This window comes from Barbatula barbatula (assembly GCF_947034865.1).
Source record: "Barbatula barbatula genome assembly, chromosome: 11".
Taxonomy (NCBI): Eukaryota; Metazoa; Chordata; class Actinopteri; order Cypriniformes; family Nemacheilidae; genus Barbatula; species Barbatula barbatula.
The window spans coordinates 21,784,553-21,810,977 of record NC_136774.1 but is presented as its reverse complement, the minus strand read 5'-3'; the positions used below and the strand labels follow the sequence as shown (position 1 = coordinate 21,810,977).

Below are 26,425 nucleotides of genomic sequence, written 5' to 3'. Positions count from 1 at the left end.
TTATTGTATGCATTGAATACAATTAAAAAGTTATTGTACTTCAATGTCAATGTTTGTTTGTGTTATATATGTAACATAAGTTTCTTTACGTATAACCTCCTATGAAAACAATACAACCAAGTACAAATTGTTATTCAGAAATGGACATACCTTTATTGAATTATATAGCTTTGATAGAATAAATAAACAGAATAAGGGCTTATGTAACATTTTCAAAGATGTGTCTTAGAATACTGGGGTTATAAGTATGTGATTTTATCATAACAGTAATTCACAGCAGTAAAACTGGCTCAGTAAGAAACACAAAGCAGAGTGTCAGCATTATAACATTCCTTGGAAAAATTAAACACCAACCCATGCAAGGCTTCAGATAACTTTGGCATTGACCAACAGCAAAAGCTAAGAAGCAGTCACCAAATCACGCTGCTGTGTAATGCATGTTAAAGCATGTGGTATGGTTTAAAATCATGATATGATGTGGAACTGCGTCGATTTATACCAAGAGACAGATCATCAAGTTTAAACTCCAAATTTTAAGTGCTGAAAATATCACAAAATATTTGGATTGTAAATGAGTAATGAAATTAAGTGTATGATTTCTTCTGTATCATGTGTTCAGTTGTTCTGCTTACTGTAATCTGTGGCTGTATGCAATCATAAATATATGATTTCACTCAAGAATATGAACCCAGATTTTAAAAGTGACTTAAGAAAAATGAAAAGGACTGTGCCAGTCATGACCGTTATTTGATTTGTCAAATGTGTTTTACATTACAAACTAAATTTCACATCAAAACTGTAATACTTTTATATAGAATTTGGAAGGCATCTTGTACCAAAATAATTTATCATACCTCTGATTTGTATATAAACCTTGTAGGGGTTTGCCAACAAGTGAATATGGTGAATCAAACATTTAAGGGTAAGACTTAATAAAAGGTTTGTAAATAAATACAAAAATCGATTCATATGCAGTTATAGTATAACCATATACTGTCCCGGACCATGAACCAGCAAATTATGTTTTTGATGTAAAGCTAGAAATTTATAAGATTTTGTTCTTAAACAGATTATGTGTGGACTTGTAAATGAGATACAAATGGAAAAGTTGTGTGAATGTGTGAATATTTCTTATTACGTTTATTCACAGTAGCCCAAGTCCTTAAACTTAAGTAAATAAAAAATGAATTAAAACAAGTCAAATTTGGGTCATTGATTGTATTTCCTCAAAATATGATTCACATTTGTCTTTATGCACCTGAATGCTTTACAGCTTGTTTGTGCCAATATTCAAGAGTTTGACAAAGATGGATCAAGTTTGTCAGAAATTAACTCCATTCAAGCATCAAGAAATAACAGTCAGCAATATTTCTGCATGAAATAAAAGGTTTTCCATTATAACATCTGAACCACGTATTTTTGATCAAAGAATTAACTATTGCATTCAAAAGAGGATAAAAAAAGATTTTTGTATTAAACATTTCACAACTGTTATTTGGGGTAAACATCCCTTGATTTATATAGAAAGAATGACCACTCATATGTGCATAACTTAATTTTAACCAAAAATATACTATGGCCATCTGAGTGTAATTCCTGCATTAGATACCCATGAGATGTGAGATGTGCATTTACAGTGAGTATTGCTTACGTGTTTGTCTAAACTGCTTTCAACATATTTATAGAACTGCGACTCTTATTCCTCAGCATTTCACATGGACCAATGCCAGCTGGAAAAACAACAGTGACATGGCTGAAACTTTGGGCGCTTGTAGAGAACGATTACAAAAATAGGAAAATAAAATAATACTGATCAATGATCAAGTTCTTATAGCACAGAATGCCCGTTCAAGAACATCAAAACATTACCCAGATGAATACAGAGAACTGAACATGTTTACTGGCTCAGAATGTCTCCATGTACAAATGCATTCAAAGTCACACTTATGAAAGGGCCAAACAGCCATGTGTTCTCGCACAACTGTTTCTGGTGTAAAGTGTTTGTGTATCTGCTTTTTCTGCCGAAAATTAAAAACGGGACGATTTTCATTAGAAAAGAAACAAATTGATGTTATTGCGTAAATCAGCCATTATTGGGCAGTGATGAAAAGTGGGTTACCACACAAGCACATATAGCCACTGAAGCCCTTTCACTTTCCGCATTCCAGATGAAAGATTTAAATAAACTTGAGCCACTTTCATGAACTGACAAACATCCAAACCAAAATATCTACAGCACAAAAATCTCCTAGTAACGTCATTCGGTTACTACATCTCATTAAAAAAAATGAAAACACAATTAACAAATGTCATCAATGATAAGTATAACAAAAATTATACATTGTTATGAGGATTGCACTCTTCACTCTTTTGCAAGCAAACAAAAAAAACATTCTAAGGCTATTTACAATGTACCACAGTCTAAAACACTGCCATGCAGGACCGCATTCCCCTCATCTCTCTCAAACACACAAATATAGCAAACAGGTATTCACAGGTCATCTCCAGCAGGGAAGAAGGGAGGTCGCGATCTATCACCAGGTGACCAAACATTTTAGAATTGCTTGAAATATCAAATAAAAAACTATAGATTTACTAAAAATGATAGAAATTTTGTCAGCATTCACCTCTGATATGGCGCATCTTTCCAGAAAAGACTTGGGTCACATTTCATCTTAAAATGAAAAGACAAATATTTTCCAATTAAGATTATTTTGGAACCATTAAAATTTGATGTAAATGTGTTTGTGCTATAGCATCCAGACATCTTACTCTTAAAGGTGGTTCTGAACTTTGTTTTAAAAAAGAACCATTTTACAATAAAGGATCTTCACACAACCATGTGTGAATATATTACCATTTTAAAATACACAAATAAAATAAATCGTATTTCAATCAACAACATTGAACATCCTACGTTTCATATTGCTATTGTAACAAGATTATTGTTATTTTGCATTACAGTAATACGAATTTGTGGGGAAAGTTTGAAATTAAATGTCGATGCAAAAAACTGTGGCTTAAAATGGACCTCATTGTTTTTTTTTACGTAGAATACAGTTTTACTTTTGTTTTCGAGGTGTAACATGACCCAGACACCCAAAAATCACATTTGTAGGACTGTAGATGACAGACATTGTGCACAGAGGCCTTGGTTTGCGAATCCCTGGTACACTCGTGTGATAAATTCGCAGCGTGTGACGCAACACCAATGCGCTCCAAACCCTGCGGAGTATGAACAAGCGGGCCGACACGTGGAACACTATCCAGCCCGCTCAGCTGTTCGGCAGAGTGACAGAAACCTGAGCCCTATACGAGTCAACCCGTTCACCACACAAGCCCTAGCATCTCATTTATAAGTCCTCATCTCACAGACTGAAGCAAGCTCAGTTTTCAACCAGATGGTAATGGAAGAACTATCAACATGGCGTGGACCAGGTGTTCACAGGAAAAGCCTGGAGAACATCGGAGGCTCAATGCTCGTCCTCGACACAGTGCAGCTGATTCTTCGGTGGGTGAATGATGATGGATGTGGAAGCTCAGACTAGGTTAAACCAAGAGGGAAGGACACGTGGGGTCTTTGGTGAAATCATTTTCTAGATGATCAAAATGTATTGCATGGCAAAAAGAAAACATGTAAACAACAATTGAATATGAAATGATTTTGCAAACAAAAGCCAAACGTGGTCAGACTACGAAAATCCGATGAACACAAACAACGCCTGTATGCTTAATGATCACAGATTCTATATGTTGGCATAGTACTAAAAGGTTGGCTTTTGGATCAGTTCACTAAAGGAGGAGGAATAATGTTCTGGAAGACTACAGTGATTTCCACCACTCATTTAAACTTGGCTTATTGTCGATCGATATTCATAGCATTAATGCTTTGTGACATTCCTTCATAAAATGGCCTTCTTTTAACGCACATCACGCTTGAAGAGTATTGCAGTCAATGAAAGAAGAGGCTACGCACAGGAAACCATCCCATATCCAACAACATTCAGCATCTGATTTCAGTGGTTGGATCGATACAACTCTGTTGGTAAGGAATAGCAAACATGTATATGTATGTAATGTATACAGGGAAGGGGCAGGGTGCATCATCATCAAAAATAACAAGTACACAAATCGACAAACAAAACATGACTTCGTCGTCAGCCTCTCTATGTAAACAGCTACAGTGACCCCTTCTAAGCACATAATGCCACAGAACTAGCAATGAAAAAAGCCCCCTTCATCTTCCCGACAGGAAACGTCTCCACGCGTCTTCTGTCTTCCTGTCCTTTCCGCTCCGTGCATTCAGAAGAGCAGGCTCTGTCGTTGAGATATGCTGTTGACTGCAGAGAGAGAGACAGAAAGAAATTTACTTCAACGCGCGGCGGTCAAATGTTGCAAAAGGGCTGTCCATCCGTTACAAATCATGATTACTCAACTTAATCGCAAATAACAACTTATCAATAAATGGCTTTGTTAGTAAATCAGGGTTCATAATATTAAACAAGGTACATCCAAGGATATATGGAAGGAGAGAGAAAGCGAAAACCTGCGCTCACTTCATTTAGAGAACTGGGCATGAGCTGTGAGTGAGGTGGGCAAACCCAAACACCCGGCCACACACACACACACACACAAGCCGTCATCCATGCTCAGTTTAAGGCTCTAGAGAAGCCGGGCTGTTTTCTTGTTTGATGAGGGACGACAGGTTTTCACACAGGAAGCAGTTCACAGCAGTTTTTGCTCTTATTAAAGCTACAGGCTGAAAGGGCACATTAGCATTAGCGCTCCCCTGCGAGCAAAGTCGTCATTTACGGTAGGAGGTCGTCTCTACCATTATCTGCCATGGACAAATTTGTCCTCGAGAGTGTCTGTTATTTCCTTTGAACATTTATTTACTTGCACTAAAACATGGCCTCAACTTCAAAAACTCACCTGTCTCGAGACTCTCAAAATCTGCTAGCTTACAAAAACCCAACACGTTTGCCAAAATTCACATCTCAATGGTTACATCAGCGCATAAATTGTTGTTGGATGATTTTGGATTTCTCATTTGGAAACAAAGCAAAACAACCGTGCAACCTGCACTGACATGCACATGCGGAGTGTCACAGGGATCATTAAAGGATTGATAACATCGTACACAAAAAAGGTGATGGATGGTTTTGGGGGACATATGACTTCGAGCAAATTAAACAAATATCCATTCAACAACCAATGAGAATGAGGGTACTAAATGAGTCTGTAAATTTTGTGTATTGATGTTTTGATTTCTCTCTGCTAGTCAAACTTTATTTCTCATCATGTAGATTTGTATACCAAGGTGTTCCTTATATTTGATTCAGTCCGTTAAACAAAAGAATGAATATATCTGCTGAATGACACATGTACTACAAAACACAAAATTCAATACATTTCATAATGTATGTGGTTATGTCATTCCTGTAGGGAAAATCCAGACTGTAAACACAGATGAACAGAAAATGAGGGGAAGAAATGCATTGTTTGTGACCTTCTGCTTTGAGCAGAGGGTGACAAATATGTACCTAAGGTGTGACGGAACCTTAGACATCTTTGCAAAAGCTCTGGAGCGCAGTGAAGTGATGGTTTAAATGTGTTTACGCCGTAAGACCACATACAAACAGACAAGAAGAGAAAAGACTGAGAGATCGTAGCAAACACAAAGTCGAACACAAAGTTAGCACTGAATAATACATGGAGCTTACAGGAACAATTCACCCAATTCATCTGTATGACTTGCCTCCATAGAACACAAAGGTTAATCTTTAAAGAAGATATTGGATGCCGTTTTCTTTATAATTTGGGAAAATGTTATATCATCAAATTGAAAAGATCTGACTTTTGTGACAGTTTTATGATACTGATTTCTGGTGTTATGTCACTTTATGGAAAAAGCGACCCTAATTTACCTAAATTCACCTTTTGAATTTCACCAAAAAAGTAAAGTTTTAGTTTTTGGACAAACTATTCCTTTAATAAGAGCTTCCTCCTGAGAACATCAGACACGTCATCATCATTGTAACTGTGCATTACTGAGACAAGACATGAGGTGTGCAAATAGATCATAGAGAGATGAGCAAAAATAAGAGATCTCTTAACAACTGGTGATAATTTTTCAGGCGATCCGAAGTGGACAACCAGGTGTAAATGGCCATCTGTCTCACCGCAAACGGGTGTTAATAACTGCTGTAAATACGCCCAGAGAGAAGCAGCCAAAAAATAGAAAGTTACAGAGATAGAGATAGAGAGCAAGGACGAGTGAATCCAGATCTCAGACAACAACAGCGAGACGAGATGAAAAATGTGAGCGCAAAAAGAATTTGAAGCATCATGATGAGCAACATATCTTGGTATGTTAAATATGAATAACATTCAGGAGGATTGGAATATAAGTGCTCAACCAGCTAGCAAAGATCTAGTCTCACATGGACCACAATACATCGGTCGAAGCAGGCGGTTCTTAGCCAGAATAAGTATCAAATCGGCACAAACTTTACGTTTATGGTCTAATGTCTGCCTAACTGAAACTGAAACACACAATCTAAAGAGCTGCTCCACAAAAAGCTCAAATCTCTCATCATCATTCATTGTGTTGGTTTACCTGATTCTGACAGAGAGCTCGTCCTCATGCCCGGCTCCCTTTCCAGCTGTATTTCTTGAAGTGCAAATATTGATGTAGCTGGCAGGGAGAAACATAACCGTGACATTAAAACACAGAAACAAACATGTGCTGAATGTTAAGATCAGAGTATTTATGTTAGCATATTTCAACAAAACATGCAGAGCAAATACAGATCGGCACATACCGCCTATGAAAAATGAAACGTCTTTCACGTTAGAAGAGTGCAAGATCTTTCTGGCGCTTTATTAATTCTACCAGTCAGTATGAGATGTGTGTGTGCACATGCATCTGTTATTTCACAGCATCATAATTCCCATTAGTGTGTGTGTGTGTGTGTGTGTGTGTGTGTGTGTGTGTGTGTGTGTGTGAACTCACTGTCTGGCAGAGTGAGAACTCTCTCGCTCAGGCAGTGGAAGTATGGGTGTCTCATGGCTTCCTCTGCCGCGATTCTTTTCTTCCCCTCAAACTGAACGAAACCGCAGCGTTAGTCAAGTGGACACACATGAACAACATCACAGAAACAACATCGTCCACAAGGAAAACATTGCATATTAGGGTAAACAATACATGTTTTGAGTATGTACTGTATGTTCTCGGGGAACATTTGCTCATGCATTTCTACCAGTTGATAAACAAACAACTAAACCACACACAGCGCAGCATAAAGAGGTGATTTATTGGGCAAGCTCCCTCACAAGTTAAAGTCAACATGAAATGTGTTCACATCCCACTTTTGCTCTGCAACGTGATGTGATTCTGACATTCCAAGATGGAAAAATGAGAAAAATGTAGGATGGACTTTGTCCGGTGTTGATTCCTCTGGCTCCGTTTGCACAGTGCTAGCAACACCGAGATCGTGGATTTGCTTTAAAAAGAACAACTATACAGATGAAATGCATCTCAAATCATTGGTTCTCAAACGTTTTAATTGTAGGGCCACCTTTATGTGGAGTGGATCTTTTTGCGACCCCCAAATAAAGACATATGGTTTTAAACTTAGTATTGTATTTAAAGCCAAAACAACTGTAACAGTTGCTTTGGATGAAAGCGTCTTCTAAATGCAGGAATATAAATAGAATCTGCTATTTGCTGTCATTGCCTTATTATTTATAATCATACAGTATTACATTTCTGTGCAAATATCCAAAGTGTGGCTGGCTGTTGGTTAACATAATGGAACAGGTTATGTTTTCGTGAAAGATTACAACAGCAAACTAAAGCGTTTTCCTTCAGAACGACGTGCACGAAAAGTGTGTTTCATAAGGTAGTAAACAGTCTCTGTTTGGATTTTATGTTGACTTTAACAATGTTGACAGTACTATTTGTTAGGTAGTATGCAGCATAACTTATCTTTGTGTACACACATAAAAAATATACACGCATTCAAATAACTGACACGCTGTATTTGACAAATAAGCAGAGAAATGAACTTTGAAATAACAACGGTGACCATATCAACACTTCTATTTGTATAACACACAGATTACCTGCAGCAGTTTGGACAGAAGCTCGACTCCATCGTTGTCCAATCTGTCAAGAGAAATCACAAATACGATAAGACACCTCCAATGGCCTATGGGTTTTTAACATCAGGAACGGTGACAGTTTCGGGCATCAGGCCAGGTGAACAGCTGACGTTACCGTGGAGTGTGGTTATGGAGACAGTCGGCGCGGTAACGGGGGTAGTTATAGGAGATGAAATCCTCATTGGAGGTTATTCCAGGCCAGGTCTCTTCTGTGGGCGTACCTATGAAAAGACACAGGGGGGTCTATAAATATCCCAGGGACACACACGGAGGCACAAAACTGTCAGATGTGGACCCAGATAGACCGGAGTGGGAGAGGAGGAGAGAGTGGGAGAGCGCTGTACCGAGCAGTTTGAAGATGAAGTGAAGTTCCTCCTCTACTGTGGATCCCGGGAACAAGGGCCGACCTGTAGACATCTCATAGAAGATACACCCAACACCCCTGCAAAGACAGACAAACATTAAAACACAACTCACACAAATCTCTACAAAAGTGATACTTTTTGGTTTAGCGCTTTTATATAATGACACCAACAGCAATATAACAAAACACACAAATGTTCGCATTTGTATTTATCTCAATTTATTCAAGTTAAGTAGTCAAATTGTACACAATTTAAAATAAACAGAATCCAATCCAATCAGATTAAATGGATGATCATATTCTTACTGTTACTTCAGTCTTACTGAACCGTAATGTTACACAAAACACATTAATATCAAATGTAAAGGACGTCAAATGCTCACCACATGTCAATCTGAGTGGAGTAGTCTGTGCTGCCCAATAGGATGTCAGGTGGGCGGTACCAGAGCGTCACCACTTCATTGGAGTATGTCTTTGTGGGAATTGACTTTGCTCGTGCCAGACCTAAAGATTAAATTAAAACCCACATAAAAACAGTTTGCAATGTCTAAAAATATAGTGCACAATTGAAGTGTGTCAGTGATTTTCCACATCTAATCTATATTGCATTTGCATGTTACTAACCAAAGTCGGCCAGTTTCAACTCTCCGCGATCGTTGATCAGGAGATTTTGGGGCTTGAGGTCTCTGTGAAGGACTTTACGCCTGTGACAATAGTTCAGACCTCGCAACAACTGAAACAGGAAGAGCTGAGAGAGACCCGCACACAGGTTAGAAACGCATTCTTGATGTTCGTGTGCAGCACACAGACATGAACGATATATGTCGTAGGGGATGTACCTTGACATTGTGCATATGAATGCTGTTCCCACAGTCGTCTAAATACTGCTTCAGGTCTTTATCCTAAAATAAACATCAACATGAAAATAGAGAAAAGAATAGATGGAGGCAAAAAATATACATATTAATGTTTAGTGAAACTGAACCACTCTCATTACAATTACTAAACTAAAAACGGTGTATAACGTAGCTTTGTATACTAATCTTAAGGCTAAAGTATGGAATCCACTTTTGCTATTTTAAGGACAAGAAAAACTGTCAGCGCCCGGGCGCACGGTCTTAAAGGATTGTCCCTATTCTCTAGATGAATCATGGGTGTGTTTTGGGCAAAACGTGACATAAACCAATCAGATGCTCATCTCCCATTCCCTTTAAGAGCCAGTTGTAGTAGCGCCATGACGGATTTGCAATTTACAAGGCGGAATTTGCAAGAGCAAAGACCGACCGCTTCTCCAGAGAGGAAACACATCTGCTGCGACCGTCTACAAGACAAGCCAGATTTTTTATCTTTATGTTCACAATAATAATCTTTAATATTGTTGTCCATTTATTTTTAATATGTGGCATGTTGTTGTTACCTGCTGTGCATTCCTCTGTGTGTAATAAGCAGTTTGTAGGAGCGCTGTGCACCCGCCTATAGAAGCATAATACTGACGTGCTCTTTAAATAACCAAAAACATATTAAGCCATTGACTTTAGACCGGGTTTCAGTTGGTCAGTGGCTCAGTCTATTTCAGTTGCCTCAACATAGGAGCGTGCCAACAATGAACCTGAACACGCCTCTTTTTCAGACCAGCACGCCCAAGGGGCACTCAAATGGGTGCAAATGCATTTCCTATTTAAAAAACTTGACGCAGGACGTGATAATGATAACTGCGTCGGACTGAAACTAGCAAAATACACTCGCCGACGTGCCGGGTGTACGATAGGGCCCTATATGTTAAAGGCACCTTCATTTGTCTCTTTGGATAAAAGCAGCATCTACATAAATAAATGTAAAATTTTAATATAAGTACTTCAGCTGCAGTGTGAAATATCTGTCTCCAGTAGCACCAAACAGAATTGTCAGACTAAAAGACTTTCCTGTTTATTCCCATTAAGCTAAGCTGATTGTTGTATGAGTAAATGACAGAACACGAGTACAGCGAGAGTTACTGCACATGTGAGGGACTCACCAGGTACTCGAACACGAGCGTCAGAGACTTCTGAGTGTGGATGATGTCATGAAGAGTAACGATGTTGGCATGTTTGAGGTCCTTCAGAAGAGACACTACAGAGACACAGACAGATAAATCAGTTGTTGAACAAGTGACCTCTAAAACTCCACATGCGTATGTGGCCATTCATTAAAAACTGACAAAGAAACAAACTACACAACAGAATAATGTCACACTATGGGCGGACGGGCTGGAAGCCGTCATGTCATGAAAGAACATGTGACAAAGTCTGCTGGTTCATTAACACACAAGAGTGCAAATGTCATGCACATGCTTGTGGGTATTTTGGGGGAGTCTGTATCTCACCTTCTCTAATGGCAGTGCATGGAGCACCTTCCTCATGCTCCAAACGGATTTCCTTTAGAGCCACCAGGTTATCCGTCAACTTACTGCGCCCTTTATAAACCGTCGCGTAGGTACCCTGAGGAAAAACACGAACTTTGCTTTATAATGTTCTGTATGTCAAAGACCAGAAAACATATTTGCCAATACATTTATGTCAACCAAGACATTTAAGGAAACACGGGCTCTGTTCCGAAACTTAGTGAGAGGTCTGGTCATCTATTGCTTACATAAGCAGTTGTCTTTTAAGACAAAATATTAAATGAAACGTACATTTCGTAAACAATTATTTATTATCAAATGTCATCTTAACTAAAGCGCCATCCCAGATCCATTGCAATGCATTATCGGATTGTCTTTTAAGGAGACAAATAAATATCATATGTTGTGTTTGTATGTGGTGCTTAAGTAGAGACTCGCTGAGTTTTGGAACAACGCAACCATGTAAAGAATTGACTTGTACGTTACCTCTCCCAGTTTATCCAGTTTCACATACGTTTCTAACTTCCCAAAACCGATCTCAGACTGCAAACACATATACAACAGCATTACAAAAAACACAACCGTAAACACATGCGTACAATACAGACGGTTTTAAATGCGTTTGTGAACTGATGCCCAGTTTCAGACGCCAGTGCCGCACTCCGGACATGCAGCGAAGATGAGCTAAAATATCCTTCCCCAAAATAAACTGAGAACGATCAAAGTGTATCAACAAATCACATGTGATCAGCACTAAACAAACTCATGATCTGGGTTACGACACGTGAGAGGCAAGTAAAAACGTGTGATATTCTGGATAAATCCTACAAACCTAATAAAGATACATCATGTAAACTGTTCAGTATTAGGTTCACAATTGTGGTATTTATGGTACTGAATTACATTTATGCCAAGTTTAATAATAATGAAAGCATTTTAATAATTATAATAATGTCCTCGACGGATTTACCACAACTATATTACATGACATTAAAATATTATTTTGTTCGCATTACAGTAATGACAATTGGTAGAAAAAATTCGATTGTCATGAAAAAGCAATAATGCTAAAAAGGCTTGTTTTTATTTTAATATAATGTCTTAGTTCATACTAGGGTCGTAGATATTAACTGGGCATTACTGCATGAGGTTCTGCACATTTAACGAATAATACAGCAATGAGAAATGCTGGGGAAATTGGTCTTGTACATTCAGAAACAAAGTAGACAAAGCACTTGTAATGGCTTTAAAGCTTGATAATGTGACCCTGAAGAAATAAGATCAGTCAGGGGGAAGAGAAAGACACTCAAAGAGAGAGCGAGAGAGAGGTCAAGCAAAAGAACTCCCGGCAATAAATGCAGGAGAAAGAAAAGTTAGAAAGAAGAGATAAAGCAAGACAAAATATTCATACTGCAGCTGGAGAGAACAGATATCTGTTGTCTCAGATTCCAATTTATTATCAGACTCGACCTGAACATAATGAAATAAATGTGAACAGTGAGGCCTGTAATCTTCACTGTTTTTTTATTGTGCACTTTTACAACCGTACAAAATAATGAATAGAGAAAAGTCAATGAGATCTGAGAAGACAAATAGCACTAGACATCTGCAGTGTGAACACAGTCAATAAAAGCTAAGAACAAAAAATAAAAGAAGTGTACAGAAAGAAAAAAAAAGGTAAAACCAATCGAGCACATGCGAGAGGCATTACCAGAGATACTCGGCGTAGTCTTCGGCTGAGCGGTTTGTCAAACAGCGGACTGTTGAGGCTGAATTTCTCCAGGTAGCCATCAGGAAGCCGGATATCGGCAGGCAAAGAAAGACGCTTGTTTATGTCCTAAGAATGAGGCAGGGGAAAATCATTATTAGTTCAGGTTTTGTTTCTCTCCACAGCAGTAATAACACATTCAGCCCGCAGGCGAGTCATCCAACTGATGGCTACCATGCTGTGGACCATTTATAGTACCCACAATGCACCATCAGTCATGCACAAGTGATGCATGTTCAATAGCAACAAACAAGCTAATGGTTATTGTGCGGCATTCTCATACCAACAAACAACTCAAAACACTGGTCACAAACAGCCAGCCCCCCGTGCAGTGTATATATTTGCCTACATCATGAAAATAAAGATGAAAGTACCTCTGTGGATATCTTGCGGCCGGGGTTGTTTCTCAGACGAACTCGGACAGGGCTGTTCACCTCATCGGAGGACGTGGCCGAAGCCTGATCGCTCTCTCCATCCGAACCCATCTTTACATCCTCATGGACTATCTCTGCAGTTACAAGCACACACACACAGACATAAGCATCACCGGCGTTCCCATGCTGACGTCACTCTTGCGATGCTACTGATGCAATTTAGTGAATAAATCAAATATAATGTTTCTACTTTTAAACCTCCATCCATCATTTCATTTTAAGAGGAAAAGTAATCACGTATAATCTGTGAGGCTGCAACTTTCCCCAAATGAATCTCTCACACATTTATCTGTTCTTCTCTCTCTCTTTCTCGACAGGGTTATTTGATACAGATCAAAACATAGCTCATCTAAGAAAATACTGTGAAAGGAGATGCGTCTCGTACCCACACAAAAGGAAAAAAATAGAAGTCATTATCTCAGTCTCGTTTATACACTCGCTGCCCCCATCCTCTCCATTAGAGCATATCACAACCTCCCACCCCCTCTCTCTTTCTCTCTCTCTCCACACACACACACAGTCTGTCTGCCCGTGTATAATAGAGTTAATATCTATGCTGAATTATATGTGAGCCCAGTGCAATAGGGTTGGAAATACAGTACTGGTTCCGTTTCTGAATTTTAAGAGATTTGGTTCTTGCCAACGCAGATGGACCACATTATGTTATTAGTTATGACGATACACATCAATGAACTTCTGAGGACAACACCAATTCATTTTAATATAAAACAATGGGTGTAAGCCCATGTTTTCCTTTTTTTATATACTAATTTTAAACTGAAAATGTAAATTTAACAGAGATGTTTCCAACATAAAGCTGCGAAAAAAATTAAGAGACCGTTCCAAATGTTCATGTTATCAGCATTTCTAGATGTATTCTGTTCATTTCGGTGCAGTGTCGGCAGAATTTCTACAAAATCAAACCTCAGGAGTGCTAAAAAGTCAACAACAATGTGAAAGACTGACAGCATGACAAGACACATGAAAACTGTGACTCAAATCTTTTAAAAAAAAGATTATCACATAAAAAGTATTACTGTAGCTTAAAAGGGAATATGAACTTGTTTATTTTGCAGTATGAGGTCTGAAAAAATACAGAGCGTCTATTCTGTTATTTATTTCCGTTTCTCCAGTTTACATTTCTTGCAAATAAATGCAAATATTAACAATATTGTTAGTTGTTCACGTAATAAATCAAAAATGCACACCTATAAATAGTTAATAATAATAATATTGAAATGGTCTCTTACTTTTTGATGTGGTTTTATATATAAATTATATTTGAATTCACAGATACAAATTAGGGGTGTAACGATACACTGACCTCAACTCGATACAATACACAATACTGGGTTCATGACTAATAAAGTATCATATTTTATTCAACAAAATCTTTTTCAGGTTTACTTCCAAAACGTTAACCATTTTCTATTATATCCGTTTATCTAAACTGTCTGTGTGTAAATGAATTAAAATAAACGATTGTCACTGAGAATCTCAAACTGAAATTTAACAAAAAATAAAGGAATTAAGAGAAAACCTTACTTCTTTTAAAAATGTATAAAAGAAAATTGTTAAATATTATGCTATACACAGAACACATGCTGTCAGCTCAACTAAAATGATTATCCACACGAGATGTTATCAACAAAACACCATGGCTCTTTAATATCGCTCTAAATAAAGTCTTAATCGCAATTTGTAATGGCACAATATATCTTTACACCCCTAATAGAAATGCATCCTTATGAAACCACCACGTCATTTAAACCGGAACCAGAAATCCCAAACGATTCCCATCCCTACTGCGCAACCTCACACACACCACTCTCTCTCCCCTCTGTGTGCATGCGTGTGCGTGGATGTACCGAGGCGCGTGGTGTGGTTGAGATAGGAGCTGAGACTGCGGCCCAGGCTGCGTGGTCTGCGCAGAACGCTGCTGTACGACTGCAGGAGGGAGTGCATGCTGAAGGAACCCCCCGAACCTCTCACTGAACCCCGCAGACCACCACTGTTGCCAACTGGCATGGCCTCTGGGAGGGAGGAGAGGGGAGGTGTAGGACAAACGGAGGGGGGAAGGGCAGAGATGGAGCCGGGGGGAGAATGTAGATGTGGAGGGATGCATAAAGGAATAATGCATTATGGGTAGAAAAAGAAGCGGGAGTGAGTGGAATCATAATTGTGTGGGGGTAGAAAAGTGAAGGGAATGAATGAATGAATAAAGATTATCGTATTATAAGGATGAATAGAAAAGACACACATTTGTAGGTTAGTAATGAGTGATGTGGTCATGGATTAAAAAGGGTGTTGTGATTGATAAGGAACGAAAAGAACAAATAAGGAAGAAAAACAAGGTTGGGGAGATCAGAGGATGAAAAGAAGAAATATCAAATTAAAAAGAGAAATCAACAGGGAAACAATGCATTCAGTTTTTCAACACAAACGATGAATTTACAAGGAAAATCTCAAGTGTTAGTAAATGAGGAACAAGGGCTTCAATTATTGAGCATCAACACAGATAAATTCGTCATCTGGCTGCTGATAATTGTTTCTAATGGTACTCGGCGATTAAAACGACACATAAGGGCATCGATTCATCACCATATCAAAGCCAAATGCATCTCAAATTGTGCATGGCTTGGAGAAATGCCAGAACACTCTACAAAAGAAAGAGATGAATTTTTGAGGTCATTATGTTGATTTATTTTCATATGGTAATGCATAATGATTTTATTAGCACCAGTTTAAGGTGAGACGGTTATGGAGATAGATGTCAAACTGAAGCAGTTTCGTTGAAGCGGTTGGATTTAAGAGATGAGCAGAATCAGTCGGTACAGTTAGCCTGAGATAGGATGCCATGCTGGAAAACACATGCTGATTATTGGTCAGACGGGGTAAAGAGCAGGCAGGAGACAGGAGCTCAGGCCCTTGGATCTGATGGACACGTTTGCTTTAAAACTCATTCGGATGTGTGGATGCAGTGCTTTAATGTTTTTTGTGCGGACCAAATCACACTGGCAGACAACAAGGAGGGAGGAAGAGGTGAATGTATGTGTTGAATGACAAATGCAAGCGAACATTGGCTGAAAAACTCTTCCAGTGTTTGATGAAAAAACATGGTCGAGTCCATATACCGACCAAGGCACGGTTTACTGTTGTACCTTATGTCAAATATTATACTATATAAGCTATATACAATTTTATATACAAATTAGTGTTTATAGTCTTTCGCTAAATTACTAATCATTGCATTTGCTAACAGTCACATATAAACCGATATTAACAATATCTGTTAATAACTCCGATCTTTGATTTTGCGCAACCAATAAACACATGGCAATATTGTAAATAATTCAGCGTCAGTTCACCCTACATGAGCAGCACGATGCGACAAAAGACAATAGGACACCTGCATTTTTCACAATCATACTTAGATTGTCAAAAAATGACTCTGAAGTTAATTTAGTAATCGCTTTGACAATGAATGTCTGAGTCTTTTGACTGATTCATTGAAAGAACTACACCAATCGACTGTTCTCAAATGTATTACAACGACTGCTGCAACACTCTGTAAATTGTGAGTTGCTGTAAATTCTGTATCAACACAGCAGTGACGCCAAAACTCCATCTAAGAAACACTGCTATAAAGTAAATGCTAAATAAATCTCAAAGCTACTCTGTTCCAACATTTCACAGTCGTGTAGAGCTGAAGTCAAAATATATCGCCCTTATCCATCAGCAAAGGGATAAAACTATTACTAAATATTTTAACTTAAACATTTACATTCAACACATTGAAAATTACAACACTTGTAATTCACATAATACCGTTGTTGACAGACTAAAGCATTAACATAATCAACAATTCTGGCAACTTTCTCAATATCATTACATAAAAACACAGGAACAGATTGTGCAGATGGCACTGAATATGAGCTCTTTTTAGTCCCTCTGACTAGGATGCCCTTACACTCACACACACACAAACACTTGTTATGAATGCTTGAATATTACATGCATCTAAGTTTTCATGCCGGTCAAAACAACACACAAGGGCATCAATTCATTAGCATATTAAAGCCGAATGCAAATCGAAATTGTACATGGTTTGGAAAAAAGATTTATTTTATCAGAACATCTTTTGTTTTCGATCAGTAATGCAAATGAATAATAATTGAAGTAATGTTTGGTTCATTATGTCACGCTAACTGTTGAGCTTGTCTTTTTAAAGGAAAAGTTCACCTCAATCAAAATTGTGTTATTTTTTACTCACCCACATGATGTTCAACATGTTAAGACCTCACGGCATCTTCAGATCACAAATAAAGCTTTTCTAGGTGACATCCGAGAAAATTCCAGGCCTCCTCACAGACACCATGGATGTAGTTGGTATTTTGGTTATAAAAGTATTCTAGTTGCTTCGAAAAAATTTACAATTTAACAATCTCTTTAGTACTTTTCTTGACCTTGACGACAAATATAACCATGCTGTCTTTAAGGAGGCCTGAAAATCACCTAAAATATCTTTATTTGTGTTCCAAAGACGCAGGATGCCTTAAATTTAAATGTTGAGCATCATGTGGTGAGTAAAAAATAACTCATCTTTGATTTCGAGGATCAGACACACTCGCCCAATTTAAATCTAGACTAAAGACGCATCTTTTCAGCCAAGCATTCACTTAATGCAACATATGCTAAATAAACCACCAGGAGATGCTGACATTAGATATTATTTACTAGAATAATTTACTATATAAAACACCATGTAGCGTGTTTTACCCTTTTTTGGGGTTTTTGTATTTTAAAAAATGTTCCCCCTGTAAAGCTGCTTTGGAACAATGCAAATTGTGAAGAGCGCTTTATAAATAAAGTTGAATTGAATTGATTTTGAGATTAACTTTTCATTAAAGAAAAATTTACTTTTCCTCTAACCTTTTCATACTTGGGTAGGGTGACCACCTCCCAACAAACCAAATGTGGGACAGGTAATCCATTTGTGTGGGACAATGTGTTACACCACCTGAAAGGTAGCGTGAAACAGGGATATAATAACGGAACGAAACACTTTTATTTATGTTTTCTACCTTTAAGTTTGTAAAAAGAATTTGTTATTTTAGGCCATTCCAACTACAACATAATTAAGGCATGGATCAAATGTTATATAACATAAAAACATTTTAATTGAAGGTGATCTGTCTCTCTAAACTTTGAGTACAGATCAGACGTGTGGTCGTCAAGTTGTACACTTTGAAGCTCTTCTCCAAAAGAGAAAACTAATAGAATAATAAACCATTTCATTATTTGCAAATAATTTGTATTTTTATACGCTAACCGCAACTTATAGGTTAAACACAGTTTCAAAGCCTCACAGTTTACAATGTTTTAGGGAGTTTTTATTCGGCAAGTTGACATGGTAGGATCGCCACCCGATCTACTGACAGACACACCCTCTTGACGACCGAAATCACTGCCGTCTCCTAATACATTAGATAAAGTCAGTTAATAAAACAAGCTTGTTGGACACTGGTGTGCACTGGACTGCTTTGATACAGCACTGTTAAATAGCTAAATTAACAATGGTGCAAACAAGCATCTCATGAGCTTTTCGGGTTAAAGAACGTTTCTTAATGTGACTAAATAAAACTAGAAACCAATAGACTGATGGTGGACATTTTCTCAATATGCGACGTACGGGACAAGGGGTGAAAATGCTGTTTGGTACAACGCAAAGCGGGATGGGTGGTGACCCTTTACTTGGGTCATTGCGCTGATAAGCACGTCCAGATGCGATGCGTAAACGTCTAATTCTCCATGCACATTTTGAGATTTCTATAAACTTTAATAAAATTAACTTTTACGCAAAGACCACACGGCCACTCTTGATGGTGCATACGTCAGGGATAGTTCACCCAAAAATGACAATTCTGTCATTTTGACATTTCTGAACACAAAAGAAGAGATTTTCAAGGATGTTGGATATTTTGACCCATTGACTTGCATGGGTTTTGTGTCCATACAATAGAAGTGATTGGGAAACGCTACCGTTTGGTTACCGCCATTCTTCAAAATATCGTCTTTTGTTTTCTGCAGAAGAAAGTGAGTCATACAGGAGGGTGAGTAAATGATGACAAGTTTAAATTTTTGGAAATTCGTTTTTGGGTGAACTGTCCCTATAAGGATGAAATCTATGTAACGTTTTATACGTGAGGTTCAATGTGATGCAAAATACATGGGATGGATTTAAACAGGGTTAAATGTGTTACACGAAAGCTTATGAGTACGGATTATGCAAAATATATAATGAGGAAATACACCAGGAAAGAATTTTACAGGCGTGCAGATTCTGTGGAAAGATGCTGAGCTTTCTTTGGAATTCTTTAGAGTAACACAATACAATGCATACATGTTTCTGTGCTCTGTTGTCAGCGAAGTGCATCTTATTTAAGTTGAATTAAATATGTTATGCATTCTACTGTACGAATCTACTGAGTAACACAGTTGTGTGCAATAATAAAGCGCGCCGCCGTTGTTTGGCTGCGACACGTTACCGTACCGGAATCGCTGTGCGCTCCTGTGTCCTGAGAGCTGATGGTCTCGTTCATGGTCTTGTCCCCGCTGTTACCCCCTCGCAGCGTCAGGGACAGCTGCCTTTTGATCTTCCTCATGCGGTCCATCAGTGGGGGGAGGGGGGGACGAGATGAGGGGGGTGGAGGGGCTGCCACTGTTTAACCGCCCTGTAGACATAAAAACGCAACATCAGGACGTTAAGTGCAGCATCTTCCGCAACCAGTGAACAAATCATCTGTAGCGCGATGAATGCACGTTACATGTCCCAGGATTAATATTAGCTTAAAATTACATGTCGACACGCAATTAACGTGTCAAGACGAACTTGGGGCAGGTCTAAAGCACGGAGGTGATTCAGAGGACAAATCTGTTTATTTCATAGGGCGTTGAATGTTATTGGAACGGCTGGCGCTCTTTGGAGAACACATCAAAGTGAGATATACATGATGAGTCTCAGAGCGAGAGGTATCACCTACAATAAACAAATACCCAAGCCAACTTTAATTACTCACATCAGCAACACCGTCTTCACACTCATCGTTCCATGTGTGAATGTTTGCATTTATAAATCAAGCACTTACAGCACTCCAGACGTTTAGCATTCCTGGGTCTTTAGGCCGGAAATGCAAGCAATTCAACTGGGACGCTCTTGCAGAGCAAACATACTAATAATGGCACCATGAACTCCATTAAGACACTTCAAATACGTCTAAGAGTCTGTGTGGGGAAAGCAGAGAGACACTTATTCAAGATAAAGATCATGGTACAGCGGATTTTAACCACGAAGACTCATTCTGTAAAATTAAATAAATAAAACAAAATAGTAAGACAAGGAATGGCGTCCCATACTACCATTGCATTTTTGTATTTGTAGTTTAATCAGGTGGCAAGACTTTAAGACCATTAAGAGCAACATTAAGAAAAACACCTCTACATGACATACTGAACTAAACCTCCAACATATTGAGCTCATGCCACAATACAACCATGTTTGAAACATTCATCGCTGCTTTTTGTTGCACACTTTTCTTGATAAAAGCATGCAGTATACACTGAACAGTACGTAGTATGCAGTACACAATAATTCCATTCAAAACACAGAGGAAAAACAGACTCTAAAACGCTTGAATTAAAAAACTCAATGTTTTTGGGATACACTGGCTGGGGCTTCTCTACACAAACCAAAATGACAGAAGGTTGTGCTTTTCTATTAGGTTAATCACGTGGTTTGGCAAAAACATGAGCACCAATCTCCAGCACAAATCCAAGCTTTGGGTCCTTCGATCTAAGGTGACCCACTAATCAAGATGCCACATGTTTCCTGGGCAGCAAGAAATCACGGTTCACAATAAACGAGATTTAACATTATGACATCAGTGAAAGAACAGAGGCTTTTTTTATAAAAACGTGTCCAGGGATAATAGGTTTCTTTGGAATATCTCCGTGACATGGATCTAATAGAGTTGGGTAAGACATGCATGTACACTGTACGATGATGACACCACCTGAATCTTAGGCTACGGTGCAAGTTAGAAAACGTCATCAGCGTGCGCAAATTCCAAACACTGCAACATGAATCACACTTTGGCAATTGTGCTTTTCATGTGTGATGGAGAAAAAAAGAAGAGGTGAAAGCGAAATACTTTTTACATTTTTTCCTCCATGGCATTTAACTTTTATTGGCCTGTAGTGTTGATCAATACGTCATTTCCTGTTGCATTTTTCATTAGATGCCGAGTGTCAATTTCTGACAAGCAGGGATTTCAAATATCATATAAAGTCTTCTAACCTGTCTCGACAGTAATCTGCATTTAAAGGGATAATTTACGAGAGCTAGTTAAAATTCTTGTTCGCAGTTTTTCCTTTTTCCCTGAGGGATAAACGGCACAAATATGCACGCCGGAGAGCAAGCGAGCCTTTTAAACATCCTTTGCTTATCACAACAATATTCCGTTTCAGCAAACAGAGTCACATAGAAATCAGGGTAATATAAATCAAAACGTTTTTTTCAAAGCGTTCTATTACCCAAAACAAAGGACAAACCATTTTAATATCATACAGGTTTAAAGTGGTAAGCAAACAGATATAAAAAGAGTTATGAATAGCATGACTGCTCGTCATGGGTCAAACCAAAAAATGTGTACAATTGGTAAAAGAATCGATGGTTACTGACTGGCAAACAGTCGAGCAAGGAGCATGTTAAATCTGCAGCAATGACAAAATGGATCTGCTGGTCCAATAAAAGTAATAGTTAAAAGACAAACAAGATGACCAAAATAGAGGCCATGCGCGAGCATTAACCTGCTCACCCTCCACAACTTATTCACACAGCGATAAGTGATTGCGTACGGCAGCGGTCTACGCCAGGTCAAGGGCCACTCACAGCTCTTGCGTGCATCTTAGCACTATTTAATCAAGGCTAAAGACTCTTTAAGATTCCCTCTCTTCATTACTGTCCGCAGTGGTCAAGCATCAAGCCTGAGACACCAGTGCTGTGCTAACCAACGCAGCACTATCATCCGTTTCACTGTCCAACAAACAGATAGACAAGGTTTGATTTCAGAAGCACAATGTTTCCGTAATTGACCCATGCCGATTCAGCACAGATGGAGTCTCATTTATCCACTCCACGGGTCAATACGAGCTTCACGGGGTTCCGGTAGCTGACACGGACAGCTTGGTTGAATCAAGAGCAAAAACAAACACCCTCGCTCACGTGGACAGGTTTACTACAAACCTGTTCTCTGTAAAACATCTTATTAAATTATTTGTCAAACAAGTCATTTATCTCTGAGAACACAGGCAAGGCATTAAACCAAACATCGGTCCGTGCTGGCCGTGGGCACCAGCATCCTCCTCCACACTGACACGCATCCAAACATAAGGTGACGCGGTGACGGGTTGAGCTTCATAGGGACTGATTCTGGAACGCCAGGTTCAGACAGTGCTCCGAGCGCAAATACTGTCATTTCTCTGCAGTGGCTGAAAAGTAATCTGGAAAATGTCTGTACACTGCAGCACTCCATCAATATTATTAAGATGGTGACACGTAGCAGGTCTGGAAATTATTGTGTTTAATTGGACACTGTAATTTGTTGAGATAACTGGGCTGACTCCCGTTCTTCTCACACAGAACCGTAATCGCTTTATTTCTGAAAGATATTTCAAACTAAAACGTGAGTGAGGCATGCATGCTACAGGCTTGCTATGGTTGCTCGATGGGACGGGTCAAAAGACCAAACTACAGGTTAATGTGATGTTCTAGTCTCTAGATACCTCTATCAAGGTTTTAGCACAAATGGGAGAAGTTATGTACCAAAATTGAATACGTAGGGGGTTTGTTCTAATTTCTTACCCCAAAAAGTACACATCACTAATGCTGTTGCTTGCCTTTAACAAGATTTACTATTTACAAATAGTATAATAATGGGACATGGGATGAGTACATTCAAGCAAATGTGCAATAATGTATATAACATAATGTATAAGACCACAAAGATAAACAAAAATGTCTGCAGGTTAAGCAAGCAAGCGAAACACATACCCAGGAATTACTCTAGTCCTGCTTTAAATTCAATTACTCCCAACACAAAAGTCAAAAGGTCAAGCTCTCTCCCTAATTCTCTTCAAGAAATCAATAACCACCACGCAAATGGTGCGATGAACTCCGGGTTATCTACTGCTCCAAATTCAAGGGTGCTACAACATCGTCCCAGTTAGAAGAGAACAAAAACATCCATCTATCACGCTTGGGTTTAACCTTACGATAATATTCTCTAAACCGCCCACCCAATGTTCGCCCACACTTCCAACATGCCAATGCTGAGTCAGAGCGGCTCCTCGTGACAACTGTCGGCCGCTCCATCCAACCAGAAAAGCAACGAGTCGTCAAATATGAGGCGCCAGAATGATTCCGGCCTCGCATTATCGGATCAGACAAAAGTTTTCCTGGATCATTCCGCTTTCTTCCCCGTTCCCATTGCTTGACTTAACCACCAGGACGGCATCCTTGAAAACGCCACAGAGGGCCCGACAGTCACCCAAGTATAGCATCAACCCTGGGCTACACTGACCCAGCGATTCAATATCTAACTTTGACGTCGACTTATGTAACATCACGCAATGTGTTGAATGTGTGACGTCACACTGCCATGAATTACACGGCATACGTCACTGACGACGTATCCCCTCTCGCGGGCAGTCAATGACACTATTTCACTTCTAAATAGGAATATATGAAACGAACCGACCCGTGGTTCACCTAAACTTGCTACGACGAACATCCTACGTTACTCAGGTGTGACATTTACGCACCAAGACTAAATAAAAACATGCCTGAGGATAAGACTTATTCAGGCAAGCCGTGAATACAACACCGTCGGTTAAATTAAACATTTATCGTGTGCCGGACTGCTGACTAATCCACTGTTAACCGCACATAAACAAGCTAGCCGGGTTAGCTAGCTTTAAAGAGCAACATTCAACGCCCGTGTTAAACGTGCACAGGAATGCGGGAATGTCTTTTCCTCAGTCCCGTTCCCTCCTTCTCTCTTTTCTTGTCCTCCTTCGCACATCTAGAGTTTTCATTCAGCAACTCTAAACCGACCCGAACGGGATTTCTGTCACACAGACCGTCCGGCTCAAACTCACTCAAACGGCCCATTATTATCCACTTCATCTGACGCACGGAGCGGTTTGCGCGACTTTAAATGACACGCACAAGCGGAACAGGTGGATTTCTGACGTGATTTTCTTACCAGTGGACTCGAAATCCTGTGTTTGCGTGAATGTGTGTCGATCGCGTAATCTTAACAGCAGTAATAATATCCCGAAGCCGCCGTGCACTCCCAATAGTCCTCGGCCATGATCCACTAGTGCCGCTCCGTCGGTCTCCAGTGCTGCCCCAGCGACTCTTTCACAGCCCTCATATTCCGCTGCTGCCCCCGGTGTCTTACCCCCTGAAATTGCTAATACGTTGCTGAAATTGCTAACACGTTGCTGCAGCTGTTCCCTTCCTCGCCAAATCCGGAGTGGAGTGGATTGTGTTGGCGACGGAGCAGCTGCGAATAGATTCAGGAGTCACTCGCTCTCTCCCGGGTGTGAGGGGACGCCCGATAACGGTCGTTTGAATGGTACGATTATACGTTGCGTCGACGTTTCGTCGCGATGTATTCCCGACGGGGTCGGTTGCGTGTAGTTTGCGTCGTTCTGTCACGAAATGTGGACGTAAACTAAAAGCATACCCCCCTACGACACGAACGCTGACCTGTGGTGGGCTGTCCCGAAAACTGTTCTAGAACGGCGGACCGTACCATTCAGGAAGTATGCGCGGGGGGAGGCGGTCGGAGTGGAGCGCAAGGCTGTCGGTCTGTGTGTGTAATGCTGATCTGTTAGATTTTTCGGTTGTCGTTGAGAGAGACATCCGAGCAGTTAAATGCAGTATTTTTTAAAGTATAATATGATGTGCTGTTTTATCAATTAATGACACAGATTGACCATCTTGAAATATTAAATATTAAAAACAAAGTATTAAAGCTTGCATGTACTTCTGCAAAGCATGTTTGGGAACAAATTTGGTGTATTTAGCTATGCTGTGAAAGCGTCAAACTAGTTTGTGGTTATTAGAGAATATGAATGCAATTCGTAATCGTAAAACATTATAATTAATGTGGTAATTAAAAGGGATGGGTTCAAAGAGGGGGGGACCTAAGATGAAGCAGTTTAGAGGATGTAGAGCAGTGGAGCCCCTCGGTGAGTCATCTCTCTGGCATGCATCAGAGCCCCCAGCAGTAACTTTGGTACTGGAAATCCTCTCAACGGGGCCGTGTCGGTGTGCCTCGGGTGCAAATGGGCATTTCCTTTCTTCGTTTTCTACTTAACATTATTTCACCTCACAAGTAAAGGAAATTTGGATTCTGTGCACAAAACATGAGTGCAAAATGAAAGCTCATTGGAACTGTCACCAACCAAGCAACTCTCGTTATTAAAGGAAATGTTTTAACACAAAGTACACGATGTTGATCTTTATATAAGGTTGTTTTTCTCTTTACCAGCATACACGCAAAGCACAAAAGTGTGATGATTTTATACGACCATGCTGAAGTATTCTTTATTATATGTAACACTAGCCATTGGCAAGGGCAGGCTGTATATCTGACCTTTGAAAATGCATATCATGGCCACCGGTAGCCACTGTTCAGCCGGGTCAGGTGACTTTAAAATCTTCTTAAAATGCTGTAATTAAAAACAATGATGCTGTTAATAATAATGTTGTCATTAGGAATTAAATGAACACAAATACACTGCATTCATTACTACAGTCACATTTCAAGTGTTTAAAGATGGGGTGACAGACAGTTTCTGCAAATGTCATATTTATCTTGAGTACATACAGTTGTATTGCAAACTTCGTAGCTTTGAAGAGTATTTAGTTTGATTACATTTATAAAAGAGAGATACAGCTGTACGATCATTTCCGGAAAAACACGAGCTGCTGGTGACGTGCAGAGGAGACGGAACTACAGCGCGAGCACACAACCATCGCATTATCCCTTCGTGTTGTTTACATTATGCACGTACACGCCATCAAAACAGAGACGTATGACTTAGTTTGACTTAACACGTGCTGTTCATGTCCGGCCTCTTTTTCTTTAAGCGCTGGGACCGCTCCATCTATTAGTTTCAAACGATCTCCAAATCCAGCTTTAAATCCACCGTTTATATAACATTCATCACTGAAATGCAGT

The 26,425-nt window shown here is 39.4% G+C and overlaps 1 protein-coding gene across 2 annotated transcripts; it reads right to left on the bottom strand.

Annotated features, from left to right (window-relative positions):
- Positions 1 to 135: 135 nt before the first annotated feature.
- Positions 136 to 24,999, bottom strand: cdk16 (cyclin dependent kinase 16). Of its 2 annotated transcripts, XM_079466697.1 has the most exons (17): positions 24,437 to 24,999; positions 19,666 to 19,846; positions 14,981 to 15,145; positions 13,053 to 13,186; positions 12,622 to 12,747; positions 11,397 to 11,453; positions 10,893 to 11,007; positions 10,545 to 10,639; positions 9,370 to 9,432; positions 9,155 to 9,278; positions 8,914 to 9,034; positions 8,511 to 8,608; positions 8,282 to 8,387; positions 8,128 to 8,170; positions 7,016 to 7,106; positions 6,620 to 6,697; positions 136 to 4,340 (listed from the first exon to the last, which is right to left on the bottom strand). In XM_079466697.1, exons 2-17 carry the CDS (start codon positions 19,784 to 19,786, stop codon positions 4,303 to 4,305), a joined length of 1,575 nt encoding a protein of 524 aa, XP_079322823.1. In that variant the 5' UTR covers positions 19,787 to 19,846; positions 24,437 to 24,999; the 3' UTR covers positions 136 to 4,302. The 2 variants fall into 2 exon arrangements, with proteins under 2 accessions (XP_079322823.1, XP_079322824.1); XM_079466698.1 differs by lacking the exon at positions 14,981 to 15,145 and having other exon boundaries at positions 24,437 to 24,949.
- Positions 25,000 to 26,425: the final 1,426 nt, after the last annotated feature.